This window comes from Zootoca vivipara, chromosome 15, assembly GCF_965207765.1.
Source record: "Zootoca vivipara chromosome 15, rZooViv2.hap1.1, whole genome shotgun sequence".
Lineage (NCBI taxonomy): Eukaryota > Metazoa > Chordata > Lepidosauria > Squamata > Lacertidae > Zootoca > Zootoca vivipara.
The window spans coordinates 35146567-35161830 of NC_142598.1; the positions used below are offsets into that span (position 1 = coordinate 35146567).

A 15264-nucleotide genomic window follows, 5' to 3' on the forward strand; every position below is an offset into this window, starting at 1 on the left:
CATCCGGCCCCCGGGCCTTAGTTTGCCTAGCCATGTTCTAATCCATTGTGTGTTCACTGGCGGAGGAAGGCGGGTGTGTGTGTGGGGGGGGTGCGCTCCGCACCGGACCAGTTGTCAGATGTGAGGGCGGGTGACATCGCCGCCACCTCCACACGCTCACTGCGCGGGCGGCACCCCCGGACGCTCGCTGTGAGGGCGGCAAGCCGCTAGGGACGATGCTGCTGTGGGCGGCTAGAGGCGCTGCCCTTGCTCTCTGGGCGGGTGGCTAGGGACACTTGCCGTGTGGGTGGCTAGCTCCGCCCCTGCTGGCCAGCTAGCCCCACCGCTCCGGGGACCGGGGCAGGTAGCTCTGCCCCTGTAGCGTGTTTAGTTGGAAGTACGTTCCCTCAGTTTATTTATTTAATTGTTGATTACATCCACGCCCTACCTTTCTTCCAAGGAGCTCAAGGTGATGTTCATGGTTCACCTCCTTCCAATTTTATCCTCAATGCAACCCTATGAGGTGGGTTAGGCTGTGAGACTGTGACTGGCTCAAGGTCACCCAGTGTTCACAAGGATCTGTATCTTATACAAGTACATGCTCTCTGTTTGCAACCGAAGTTGAGTGCATCAAAAGTCTTACTACACACACACACACATTGCAATGGAAAGAAACCTTCTGTTTTATGTCCTCTGCCTTTCATCTGAATTACAGCAGCAGCACTATTAAATTTGTTTTTTTCTTCTTTAATAATTTTTATTTGATTTTGCAAGTGTAGAGTTCTAACAACCCAACATACATATCCATATTTATACACTTCTCTGAATCTCTGGACTTCCCACCCTCCTTCCATGGGTCCTATTGTCAACCTTTTCAACTGCATATTATTTCATAATCCATATTTTATATCTCTCCATAGCACTATTAAATTTGACAAGCAAAGCTATTTCCTCTACCAGGTTAGAGGGAGATTAGGCACGTAATTATTATTTAATGGGACCAGGCAACAGCAAGTCCATAAGGTTTTTGTATCTTGCCTCTTCAGAATATACACCGTGAAAGCAATCTCTTGGTTCTATAGAAATGTAACAAAACAAAATTATGGACACAAAACCATGCTATCAGGGGCTTAGTTAATCATTTTGAATTGTTGCAGGGTTTTCAGACCTCTAGTGAAGATGTTTCGAAAGCTCTCTGGCATAATTTCACACTCCCTAACCCTTCCCCGAAAATACTTGGCTTATCTTTGACTGGCATAATGAGGCTGTAGATGAGTGAATTGCTATAGATCTTGCTGGATCTTGATGCTCAAATGCTTGGTAGGAGTTGGGGTGGTATGGAAGCTCTTAGTGCAACTCACAACCTCATCCCGATTAACCATAATTTTAGCTATATTCCACCCCCTCCAACATTTCTCAGGTGCAAATAGGGACATCCTATTCCATGCCCTCCAACAATTATCCAGTGAAAACAAGGACATCCTATTGTGTCCGCCCATATATCCTTAAAACACAGTAGCTAAGGGGGGTCAGTATGAAAGGTAAAAGGGTTGGGGTCCCTCTGTTAATTGAGTCCTGGTGGAAACAGCTCTGCTCCACATCAGATCCTAAATCCAGCACTGTTACGATTTAGGTCCAAGCTGCATGTGGCATAATTCATGTCCTTTTGCCTTGTGTGGCTGGTGTTTGTTTTTATCCTTTTTTAAAGCAACAAAAACAAAAAATGACGGAAACGCCGTTTACCTTCCCGCTTGGAGCGGTACCTATTTATCTACTTGCACTTTGACGTACTTTCAAACTGCTAGGTTGGCAGGAGCTTTCGTATGAGCTTTCGTGTGCATGCACACTTCTTCAGATAAGAAGGTATCTGAAGAAGTGTGCATGCACACGAAAGCTCATACCAATGACAAACTTAGTTGGTCTCTAAGGTGCTACTGGAAAGAATTTTTTTATTTTGTTTGCTATTTCGAAAGTGACTTTTAGGCAGACCTTTGTAGAAGCAGGCTGGCTATGTTTGGAGATCACACCAGATCATAGTTTGCTGCTGTGTGGATGCACCTTGCCCTCAAGTACTTTATCTTCCCCCTCCCAGAATGGCCACTATGAAATTGGAAGCATAGTTAGTTTTAATGGCAATTCCTGGTTTCAATGAAAGTACAAAATGCCAATACATAGTTGAAAATGCAAGATGTGTCCAAACTCTTGTAGAGGGGAGAGTTACATCTGAACCAGGTCACAGTGTTGAGTGTCAGACTATGAACTTCACAGCCACACGTCAGAAAGTCATGGTCACTGGTTTAATTCATTGAGTGACATCTCCAAAAACTTTAAATGTAGTTTTATCAAATTTGTCAAGTTAGAAAACAAATTGTCAATATGGTAGCACTAAAACAAATGCGTACTCAACTCTTTCAAGCAGTTTTGGAATCTGCCCTAGTAGTTTGTGCCAAACACAGTTTAAATTAAATTGGCTTATGTTGGGAATAAATCAGGCCATGTGTACACAAAGCTTTTTTTTATATTTTCAATGTACTCTTGACACATTTTGGTTATAAAGGGGGTAACTAAACCAAAACTGTGATCTTCCACCTGTGGAGAAATTGCTGGCTGCTCTCAACCGTCCTACATGAACGGTTAATACCATACGACTGCTTGATAGAAACTGAAAATATTTAGCACACATTCCTCTCAAGACTCATGATACGGTGCCATGTATTGATTCCTGGCCAACTCATTCATAATCAACGCACTGAAATAGTTTTTCCAGTGATGCTAGGGAGTTAGTGGTCCTGCTCCTCCAGCAAGTCATGTCACACTCGTACATGAACTTGCTTTTGTGCATCAGCTTTATACACAACTTGAACTTTTCTGCTTCACAAGATAAGCCACGTCCGTTACACACACAGGGAACTGCTGTTGAGGAAAATACTGCAAATAGCTCTGTTGCGCACATGGATCTTGCTGAGTACCTCTTTTAGAAAAGCCCCATTGTACTTATGTGTAACCGGTTAGGTGTGCTTTTGTGGTACCTCGACAAGTAGGAAGAACGAAAGTACACGGTGATCATAGTTCATGATGCTGTACACGATTTATTCCACATGGGCATAACTAAGAGAAATCTAGAAGAATAACAGATATAGCAGTATTATTTAATTTCCATCTCATCCTTTGATCCCCAAAGGAAACCCCCCCCCCAAAAAAGCAGTTCACAGAAACGTAAGTACAGTACAATCAAAACAGTCAACCTGATTTAAATATGCATATTATGTGACTAACGCTATTGTTTATTGTCAGATTGCTTGGGTTTGCTACAGCCAAAGCATATTTTTGGATACTAGTCCTGAGCTTCCATTTCCAAAGCTGTTATCGTTAGGTCTCGGTCGTGAGCCTGAGGACGGATAAATCACTGCTTCTTTTGCTTTATAAGCACCTGCTATAATATAGGTGACTTAATACTAAATCACGTTAGCTGGTCGCAAGGAAACGCGGGTCCCAGCCACAACTCACTCTGGAATAGCCTTGTAATATTTATTGGGGCTACTCTGGCAAAACCAGCTTCAGAAACACCACAGGCACTGTTTTTCTTCCATTCTAGTTTAACAGCTGGAACAGATGAGCAGAAACCCATGTGATGTGTTAGTTCCCAGGGAGATGTCTGCATACAGATGTGGAGCAGGGATAGTTTGAAGGCAGGATGCCTGTTTATTCAGATGAAAGAAAGGCAACATGTACAGTGATGAAAGGATGAGTTACAAAAAGAAAGCTGCAAAGAAAAGCATGGATGTTTTTTTGTCTCTAGCAGTAGCAAAGCTGTACAAATATCTTTTAAAAAAATAACTGTGCACAAGATAAAGAACTAATTTACACTGTACACGCCTTCATTTTGTATAAACATATCAACACTTTCACTTTGTATGCACACTGCATTTTTAGCTTACAGTATAATATTTAAATACATACAGTATTATGCCTCTCAGTTAAGGTGCGATTTATCAAAACGTAATGCTATATGTGATTTTTTGTTTGTTTGTTTATTTCAGTTGTCTTTGGCACATATCCTGGCTTATTTACCGAATACAAAAGTGTAAGACTGAGTTTGTCTAATGCTACAGAATTGTTTATATTTTTCTTGATAGCAATTAAGTGCATATTTTTTCGGTTTAACACAAGCTTATTTACAAAAAGAAAGAAAGAAAAGAAAAGAAAAGGTATTCTCTCTTAAATTTAATCTGTGTTACAAGTCAGGTGGCCAACAAGTGATGTGCACTTGAAATAGTTTATACTTTGCAATAATTTTCATTGCAGGAAAAAGTGCACCATTGAAATACCTGGTATAAGTATTAGATAAAATGTTTAACATTATGGAATGGTTTGATTAAAAAAGCCACGCCCATGTAGCCGATTATGCTATGAACACTTGTAAAATGCAAATATTTGTTCTTCACTATTCGAGGGCTGCTTTAAAGTTTGGGTTTTTATTGTCATGAGGCCTATCATATTGGCCACCGCAAACCTTCAGATTAAATTACAAAATGAAAGTAAGGAAGCTGACACTCAGCTAACCACTAGCAATTATACAGTGGGTATAATAATTATTGAAAGCATAAAATGTCGGCAGGCTATGTCATGAGTAGCTATGTGGTTTATTTTTTATCTGTTTTCTCTGGCTGATAGCTCTGAAGTTACTTCTTGCCACTTCCAAAAGAGGACTAATAAATGAAGAAAGCTAAATTACGAGAGTTTCAATTTACAGCAAAGCTGTTATGATTGGCTTAGCATTTGAAGTCCAGATATGTTCTTGCTATAAATTATGGTGTAAAAAAAATACAACTGAAGATGAAAGCTCTTTTGTAGTAATTTCCAATTTCCATACTATATAGTTTATTTTAAAAAAATATACACATACTTTTTAAAAGTTCACATATACTGAAGGAGCAGTCTCATCTCCTTTCTCTAACAGTTAATTAGCTACCAGAATGAACATTTGGCACAGAGCTGATTTGCAGAGAAATGTCAGAGATGGAATTTCAAATAAGAATTCCTTTTAAAGTTATTTTCAAAAGAAGAGTCTTCCTTTTTGGGGGTGGAGGGGAAGATTTTCATGTGCAGAGTAGAGGAATGGGAACACGGCACTATGCCTCAGATATAAACCATTTCCTTTGGTTTATTATTATCCCAACTTATAAGCATGATCGTTGCAAGCAGATACCTAGAATTCTCAAGAGATGGAACTTAAAATAATAATAATACATATTTGTACAACTGGGATAAATCTGCCCACAATGATCAGATGTTTCAAAAACAAAGAGCTGAGGAAAAGCTGGAGCCTCTGTTTCAAAGCCTTTCGGTTTGCTAAATAATTTCATGCACGATGATGTTCTTCAGAGTGCCGACACAGGTAAGACCGTGGCCTGTTTCAGTGTAGGGCCTCAGCTACGTAGGGTTCCCTGACATTCTGTATTTGTCAGGGAACATATCTATGCTGAGAATATACCTATCACTGAGGCTCCTGAAGAAATCAACACACAACATGTTGGCCACCCCATTGCGAAATGACAAATGGGCAAATTTTAAATCTCCTTATAGCCTGCGCAAGAAAAGGAGCAGAACGACTGTGCTCTCTGTGTTGTGGCAGATCTGAGAAGGGGAGTTTTGTATGAGAGAGGATGTGTGTCTTCCTGTTTGCCTGTATGAATATAGGCAAAGAAGTAAAAAAAAAAGCATGTGGGGTCTGAAGTGAGAGGGGCCCAGAATATGGTTCAACATAGGGCCTCCCCATGTCCTTTAATCCAGTGTGGCTCCCTTGTCAGTCCATTTCATTCAGAACTGCGATGTCTGGGTGAATGATATGGTGTCTGATTTATCAATAGCAAAAGCTCCATTCACATAAGATTTCTTGGCCTCTGTTTCCTCACGGTCATCCTTCGTTGCTTTTTCCAGGGCAAAAGGGTTCGCTATGTTGACTTCAGTACCAACGTCCATAAGCTCCAGTTCCTTTTGCGAGAGCTTCTCCACAATTCCGGCACCAAAGGCATCGCCGAGGACATTCACCATTGTTCTGAATCTATCCCTATGGAATAAACATTTTGGGTCAGTCCGGGCAAGTTGACTGGGTCCAACCTATTTTTACAAAGGCAGAAATTATACTGCTTCTGCAAAATGTTTCAGTTCGCAAGGCTGATTTTGTAATTAATGGCACAGAACCAGAACTCAAACAAAATGTGGGAAAGATCACAGTCGAAAGCTCAGGTTTTTTATTTTTTAAAAATATGAATTTTAAGCTCTGTAGAAGGAATGTTAACATTTGCGTTTCAAAAATTCAACATGAACTTTAGGTTCAGAGTGAACTGAGTTTTCAAGTGGATCCCAGAAATTTGAAATTTTTGCTTCTATTTATGCTTTCATATAAAGATGCAAACTGGATTCTGAAACTGAGTTCCCGTGCCCCCCCCCTTTAAATCAAATTAAGAGGGCACTTGTTCTGCTAGCACAAGGATTTCTGTTTGTGCAATGAAACTTCCCAACTTCCTCTGTTAGCACACATCCCACACATCCCAAAATCTGCTCTGAAGGGTTTGGGAAAACCCCTCTATGTTCAGGGAATGCATAGGGAAAGGAGAAGGAGGGCAAGTTTCGTTGCACAGCTGAAAGTCCTAATGTTGAAATTTGCCCAGTTCTATTTGCCCAAATCTGATCTCTGCTCTAAGCAAATTCTGTAACTACACTAGCCTTTTTGGGGACTGCAGACTGGCATTGCTTAATGAGTTCAGCTCAAGGTCTTGATTTCATACACCTTCTATCAACTAGATCATGCTGTTGTTGCCAACCTGCATGAAAAATCACATACATGGCAGAGGCAGTGGGGGATTGTGTGCAGTGGCGTAGCGGGGGGTGGGCACAGGGGTAGGGGTGCAAAATTGCTAGGGGGTACAAAATTTCAACACCCAGTGCTGCTTCCATACAGCTGTGAGCTTCTGTCACTGGGCTCCACTGAAAACGGGTTCTCCATGTGAACCAGGAAGTGACCTCTTCAGACAAGGGAATGACTCTTCCTTTTTCACCCATGTGGCTGCAATATCCTGGGTGACATGGCACCATTACACAGTTGAATGTGCATGCATACTCTGCTGTTTCCCTCCCTCCCATCCACTCCATGCAGCTCTGGGCGCTAGCAACCCACGCTATGTAACTGATTGTATAGCACACTTGGACAGAAACACACTTAAGACAGAAGCAGGGGGCCAGTGGGCTTGGCTATGGCTTAGAATCAAGTCTATGCTCTGACTGCTTCTTCAGCCTAGCCTGGTTCTGAAGACAACAGACAAAATTGCCCTGAGGCACTTGAGGCAGGGGTTACATTGGAACGGCAGTGCACACTTTACTTACTTACAAACACCACATTCTACAACTAGTTAAACAGCTCATTGAACTCTGTAAAACCAATCTCTGAGTAGGCAAAAATGCACTGTTAGTGTTGATTTCCTTCTCCAAGGATTCAGGCCTGGAACACTATTGGGAGTTCCTTTTTTAAAAAAAAATGTGCTTTTTTGGTCCAAAATCATATTAGGCACTGCCGCTCTGTCCGATTTTCGGTGCCCAGGCATGGGCGGAGCGGCACCGGAAGTTGCTTCTACGCATCTCCGGACATGCGTAGAAGCGACTTCCGGTGCCACGCCGTTGCTGATCCCGCATTTTTCAGCGGGAGACTTGGCAGCTATGTTTGGGAGTTAGGAGCAAAATTCCCTCTTGCAACACACAACCTTGCATATAATCTTCCTGGAAGGACAAGATGATACATCTGAGGTAATAAGTGAAAGACTGATAATCAACATGGCACCCTGGGGCAATCAATCTGCAGAAGTGCTAAGTGGCCAGTGACACAGTCCAGTGCAATGTGCTTCCTGCAAAAAGAATTCAGTGTTCTAAAAATAAATGCAACAGATAAGATTGCAAGTGTATGCCAGAAGGCAATTGTCACGGCAATGAATTTATTTACTAGTACATAGTAAGCGTCTATGCAAAGAAAAGGTATACAATTGGCTGCCTTGGGGCTTTGAAACCAAATGATTATCTGGGTTCTTGTTAATACAGTATTGTTAACTGAGTGTCAAGGAAAACTTGACTGAAATATCCAAACTTGTGCCAACAAAAAGACCAATCATTCAGAACAAACTGATCACATTGAAACAAAATGGGAATATGATTCAACTATAAAGTAATACTTGAAAATATGTATTTTACCCAAAACTGATCCATTTGCTATCTCATTTTCTAGTTCACACTTTAAAGCTCTCACAAATCAAATAGTCCAAATAAATTCCTGATGTTCCTGAACTTTGTATTTTCATAATGATCAGAAATGAGCTGTAGTTGGCTCAGTCAAGATTTTAACGTGACATATAAATGAATGCTATAGGAATTCAGTAGCAAACCATCAAACTAAGAAAATAATACAGTGGTACCTTGGTTTACAAACTTAATCCGTTCCGGAAGTCCATTCTTAAACCGAAACCGTTCTTAAACTGAGGCACGCTTTCCCTAATGAGGCCTCCTGCCGCCGGTGCCCTTCCACCGTTCGGATTCCATTCTTAGACCGAGGTAAAGTTCGCAAACCGGGACACTACTTCCAGTTTTGCAGAGTTCGTAAACTGAATAGCTCGTAAACAGGGCTGTTCTTAAACCGATGTACCACTGCATTGATTTGGGTGGAGAATGCCTGTGGGTAGATGCTGTTCTGATTTTAGGATAGTTTGTAGAGGTGTTAACATGCTAGTCTGTTGTCCACACCTTAAGGACCAACAAAGGTTTCAGGGGCCACTACAGTCCACTTGTACAGATGTGTTAAATGTATGGATGTATGACATATATGGACCCCATGCTGCAACAGACCCAGATGCCAACTCTGTGCCCATGTCTACTCCAGCAAACCTATTGAAGAACCTAGTTAACTTTGTATGACCCATCCACAACATCAGGGGGTTATTCGTCTTCTCATCTTTCAATGTGATATATGCTAACGCCTTCCAGCAACGCCCTATTGCATTCTACATAGAACAAAACAGGCCATTCTCCATGCCAAATACTAAATGAATGCATATGTGATGTCAGAAACAGATTTTATATATATTTATTTTATATATATACCCCACTGGGGAAACTCTTTAGCCTCCTGGAATGCTCTGTTACTTACTGTACCCAAACTTGAATAAAAGAACTTCAAACAGAGACTGCCAGGGCCAGCCCTACGGCCAGGCTGGGTGGCGCAGGGCACCACGGCGCCGGCCCGCCAGGAGGGCGCCGGGAGCTGCGCCCGCCCGCTGACCGGTCCACCACGCAGCTGCGCCCACGCAACAGTGCTATGCCTGCCCGCCCGCCGCACAGCAGTGCCTGTGGAAGCCGCGCTGCGCCCGCCCGCCCACCGTGCTGGGGAACGGGGGGGGCACCGGAGGGATCCGACGCTCCACGGTGCCAGGGGCGCTTAAGACGGCCCTGGAGACTGCAATGGTAAACTACTGTATTCGCCAAGACGTTCAAGCTATCACTTGTGGACAGGATTGGAGCAGTGGGTTTTCAATCATTAGCAGCATATATATGATACAAAAACCATGAGAGTGGCTGAATTTTCTTCTTAGTGTCAAGTATGTGTTCAATTTCACATTTATTAGTTCTAGTTACAGGTAGGTAGCCGTGTTGGTCTGAGTCGAAGCAAAATAGAAAAAAATTCCTTCAGTAGCAAAATTCCTTCAGTACCCAAATAAAAACTTAGTTGGTCTTTAAGGTGCTACTGAAGGAATTTTTTCCTACATTTATTAGTGATATACCTAGACCAGGAATGGGCAAACTGAAACCCTCCAGAGACTGCTGAACTCTGATTCCCATCATTCTAGTTACAGGTAGGTAGCCGTGTTGGTCTGAGTCGAAGCAAAATAAAAAAATACCTTGGTCTTTAAGGTGCTACTGAAGGAATTTTTTTATTCTGATTCCCATCATCAGCCCCTCTCAATATAGCCCTTTGATGGCCAAACTTGGCCCTCCAGCTGTTTTTGGACTACAACTCCCATCATCTTTTGCTAACAGGACCAGTGGTCAGGGATGAAGAGAATTGTAGTCCGAAAACAGCTGGAGGACCAAGTTTGTCCATCACTGACACAGCCCAAGATCAGGGATGGTGGACGTTGTGGATCCACCACAGGTTCCTCACCCTTTATGTTTTCAAATTTGTTCAACTTTGAACCCTCTAAACCACACACTGGGCGGACGGATGAGTAATCTCCCCCCCCCCCCGAGCAGGGCTGCAATCTGTATGCCACACGTTTTGATACAAATAATAAGATGTACAGCAGATCTGCTCTCAAGTTAATGGTCTAGCACAGGCAACCTTTTAATACTACGCTGGCAGGTTACCCTATGTTTTATTATGGATACTTACAGAAGCCAGTCCACTGCTATTATGAGGGTAACGTCTTCAGCAGGCAGTCCAACGGCACTCAGGACAATCACCATGGTAACTAGTCCAGCCTGGGGCACACCTGCAGCTCCGATGCTGGCTGCTGTTGCCGTGACACTACATCCCAAACCAAGAAAAGGGCATCAGATATGTTTCTGCTTCATTCAGTCTTATGCAGTTATGGAAACACTTCTTGAAGTTTTTAAACCAGAGTTGTTGTTTGAAAAAAAATATTCCCTACCATCCTAAAAAACATTGACTTTATGGGAATTCCAACTGCTGGGTGATTGTAAAGAACTAATCTAAAGGGATTTCTAAGGGATATACCAGCTGAGGTTGTTTTTTTAATTGATCTGAGTCTTTTCTTCCATCATAGAACACTGCAGCCATTTTAAGTTTTAGTAGTGGTGGTGTCAAGAGGGAAGATATTTTAGCTGTCTTGGAGGAGGTGGGACAACATTCACAATAAGGTCTGCTGTTTGGTATATTAAGATTAAATGATTTTTAAAACAGTGCATTTTATATAGCTATGGTTTTTTTTGGGGGGGGGATGCTCTAAATCCCCTCTAAATTCTTGGGTCTAAAAGTTAGAATTAATCCATGCTTGGAGGGCTAAACTGAAAATCAGACTTTAAATAGCTGGACTCAGCTTTCCCCATTTAGGAAACCACCTGGAAGAGGAAAAATCAAGTGGAAGAAAGCTAGTAAGGACCGAGTCATTTACCTACCCAGAAAGTCACTGGGAGAGCAAAGACTATTATTATTTATTCAATTTATATACTGCCCCTTAGGGACGCGGGTGGCGCTATGGGTTAAACCACTGAGCCTAGGGCTTGCTGATCAGAAGGTCGGCGATTTGAATCCCTGTGACGGGGTGAGCTCCCGTTGCTTGGTCCCTGCTCCTGCCAACCTAGCAGTTCGAAAGCACGTCAAAGTGCAAGTACAGTAGATAAATAGGTACCGCTACAGCGGGAAGGTAAATGACATTTCCGTGCGCTGCTCTGGTTTGCCAGAAGCGGCTTAGTCATGCCGGCCACATGACCTGGAAGCTGTATGCCGGCTTCCTCGGCCAATAACGCGAAATGAGCGCCGCAACCCCAGAGAGTCGGTCACAACTGGACCTAATGGTCAGGGGTCCCTTTACCTTTACCTTTATACTGCCCAAGGGCGTACCCACCATGCGGCAAGTTAGGGCAGCTGCCCTACTCTAGAAGCAGGGCTGGTGGGCAGAGGCGGAGCACAGCCCGGCGGAGCGCGAGTTCGCCATTCCCGCCGCGCCGCGCCGCACCCTCCCTCCAGCTCCCCGGCGCGCCCTCAGGCAAGGCCAAGCGCGGCGGGGAACCAGGGAGCGGGGAACCCACGCTCCTCCTCGCACAGCCTACAGCGTCAGGAGCGCTGCCAAAAGGCTTCCTCCCTGCAACAAGGCGCTGCGGATTTGAGTTCCGCTCTCAGAGCCCGCGCCTCCTTTGCAGCAACGCGGTGAGAGGGCTTCTCCCATCCCACCCACTTCCTTCTCCCCACCCCCCACAAATACGGTACTGGGCACCCGCCCCCCTCTCGAAAGCTGCTCGATCATTGCCTGTGCCTGCCTGCAGTGCCTTCATTTCAAGCGGGCTCAGGGTTTGCAAGGCGACGGTTGTGTGCACAGCGCGCACGGATTCGGAATCGGCCTCGATGAACGCGGCGGGGCTGACTCAACAGATGCACTGCAGGGATGCGCAGGTTCTCCAGCGAGACTGGCGGGATTTCCACCGCCCCCTCCATTATCTCTACGCAGACCTTTTCCTGCCTCCTTCCCCCAAAGCCCCGTATTTCCTTTCCTCCCGGTAGACATCCCCGCTTTTTGCAACGCGGTTGTCAGACCCAAAGCAAAATAATTAAGACGCCGTCGGCAGAACCGCGGCTATCTTTTTGTGAGACATCAATTAGGGATAAAGGGGCAGGTTTGTTCCAAGGGATGCTGCGGTGCGACAATACTTCGATACGTGTCTTGTTACGTAGTAAGAGGTAACCCGTTTGTGATCAGGCTGGCCGCCACACAACCTCCCGCAGCCCATATAATCCTAGCAGAGACCGTTTTCCCAACGGAGTTGCTATATACAGTATATATATGCTGTGCTCTGTCTTTACTCGTCTTGCATTAACATATGTCCTTCTCTACCACACACATCTATTGCAATCCGCAAACCTTAAGCCACCAGCAGATACGCTCATCAAATGTTCTATTTTAAGAACATTTTAAAAGCATCTGTTCCCGCCCACTTTGTTCGCTGTTCCCGCCCACTTTGTGGCCCCTCCCCTTCCGTGCCTTGGCCCCTCCCCTTGCCCCCCCCTAGTTTTGATCCTGGGTACGCCCATGATACTGCCCCTTGCCAAAAGATCCCAGGGCGGTGTACAACACTAAAAACACATTACAAAACGTCAATGATAAAAACATAGTGAAAAGCATACTGACAAGACACCTCAATAACAAAGTAATAATTCAGAGGAAGAGGGGTGGGAACCCCTCCTCCAGCTGTGTGTTAGTGGCCAGAGGCAAAAAGGGTTTAAGGGGTGTAAGGTTTGTGTTTGGATGATGTAAGCAAGGAAAATCGTTTGGAGAACCATGTGGGCTGGCTGGGACAGGCAGAGAGCTTGGCTGATTTCTCTGTTCCGAGACTCAAGCCTCTTCTGCTTATTGGAGAAGCAACAGACCCTCTTGGGATGAAAATGCTCTGAACTTTCTTCATTTGGACCCAGGTTGTATTTACGTGTAAATAAACCATATATCATAAAGGTGCCATAGTCTCCACTGTCCAAAAGGAAACACAGAGCCTGGGAAGCACACTTGGTACCCCTGGAATCTTGCACTGCCTGGAGACAGGAGTGGTGTGTAACAATAGGTAAAAGGTAAAGGGCCCATGGACAGTTACGTCCAGTCAAAGGCAACTATGGGGTGCGGTGCTCATCTCGCTTTCAGGCCAAGGGAGCCGGCGTTTGTCCACAGACAGCTTTCCGAGTCACGTGGCCAGCATGACTAAACTGCTACTGGCGCAATGGGACACCATGACGGAAACCAAAGCGCATGGAAATGCCGTTTACCTCCCTGCCACAGTGGTACCTATTTATCTATTTGCACTGGCGTGCTTTCAAACTGCAAGGTTGGCAGGAACCGGGGCAGGGCAGCGGGAGCTCACCCTGCCGTGCTGATTTGTGCCGACCTTCTGATTGGCAAGCCCAAGAGGCTCAGCGGTTTAGACCACAGTGCCAACCGCGCCCCTTGCTGTGTAACAATATCAGGTGTAATAGGTATGCTCATCTGTAAATACACAGCTGAAGCGAGTCAGAATTAGGCTGCTCAGTTCACCCCTAAGGCACTGGTCAAATGCCAAGATCTGTGGGTATGTCAGAAAATCCAGTCTTTGTTCAGTTCCACAGCTGATTTAGCCCTTCACTGGGATGACCAATCTCACTGTTCTCTACACGTTTTCAGCGAGACGTCAGATCATGTTGCGGTTGGCCCACCTTTGTGTGCGTTAAGCATTCTGGATAACAAAGTCAGCAGTTACATTGCTTGGAAAAGAAGAACTGGAAAGCATGCAAGAGTGCAATTCTTACCTAACAGTCACTATTTGGCCAATATCTAGTTCCAAGTCATTAAGTTGTGAAATAAAAATAGCAGCCACTGCTTCATAAAGGGCGGTACCATCCATGTTGATTGTAGCGCCTACCGGTAAAACAAATCGGGTAATTCTCTTGTCAACATGGTTGTTTTCTTCTGCACAGCGAAACGTGACAGGTAAAGTGGCTGAACTGCATCACACACGGGGGGGGGGGATAAAGAAAAGACTTTAAGAAGCATAGTAGTAGAATGTCAATGTGCATGGCTAATAATCTGGCATGAGAACAACTTATGGTGCTCTGAGGCTACTGGAAATAAAGATGTAGACCTTAATGCGGCAAAACAGGGGGCAGCTCTAATCATTTCTATATTCATTTCTATTAATTCCAAGATGATTCAATATGAAGAGAAGATTCCCCCCCCCCAAATTATCCTTACCTTGAGGAAATCATGAGCGCTGTCAAAAGTGCTTGAGCCATCCCCATGGCAAATTTATATGGATTTTTCCGGACTATTATTATGTACATAAGCGGCAGAATTACAACACTATGAACTGCAAGCCTGGGGGGAAAAAAGGGGAGGGGAAATCACAGAATCATAGAACTGTAAAGTTGGAAGAATCCCACCTAGTCCAACCCACCGCAATGCAGAAATCACAGCTCAATTTTTGAAATCTGGTTCTGTTTTTAAAACTGTTCAAATTAATATGAAAGCCACTTCCGCCTTAAGGAGGAGGTGGGGTTGCGGGCTCTCACGACCCCTCCCCTCCACATGCGTGGGGGGAGGTGTGGTCAGCCCCACATGATTGGGGGGATTCCTGGCCGCGTCACTGCCCAGGTGACCAATCCAATTGGTCTGGGGGTGTGGCCTGCTTGATTTCAGCAGGACGCGATGGGGAGTTTTCTCCTTTTCACGCTTCCAGCTGCTCCAGTTTTCCCACTCTCCCACCCTGTAGGTTTTCATCTCTTTTGACTTTGCTATGGACTTCGGTTGGTCACCGTTGAGGGGCCTTTCCACTTGGCAAATTGGCACCAGCCACTTGGTTTTTGCCTACCTCATAGCAAATCATCACAACTTGGTAAGGTTTGGCGGTTAGGCATTGGAATATTGCTGGAGAAGAGAGGAGGGGAGGTAGCGCCATCATCTCCCCCACACATTGAAGGATATTCTGTTAAAGGATTCCTGGGGGCGTGGCCCTATCCAAAGCCTAGGAAGGCTATGGCCTAAGGCACGACCC

The 15264-nt window shown here is 44.6% G+C and overlaps 1 protein-coding gene across 2 annotated transcripts in view; it reads right to left on the bottom strand.

Annotated features, from left to right (window-relative positions):
* Nucleotides 1-3042: 3042 nt before the first annotated feature.
* The window catches only part of SLC1A1 (solute carrier family 1 member 1), a 42405-nt gene continuing 30183 nt past the window's right edge, over nt 3043-15264 (bottom strand). Inside the window, exons 9-13 of one of the 2 annotated variants that reach the window (XR_015947146.1) lie at nt 14466-14588; nt 14024-14218; nt 10409-10543; nt 5744-6049; nt 5570-5710 (exon numbers count right to left, since the gene is read on the bottom strand). Coding sequence is in view for 1 of the 2 variants with exons in the window: in XM_035141042.3 (XP_034996933.1) it covers nt 5800-6049; nt 10409-10543; nt 14024-14218; nt 14466-14588 (703 nt within the window). In the remaining variant the exon portion in view is untranslated. Of the gene's footprint in view, nt 6050-10408; nt 10544-14023; nt 14219-14465; nt 14589-15264 lie in introns of both variants that reach the window. The other variant, XM_035141042.3, reaches the window with a different exon arrangement.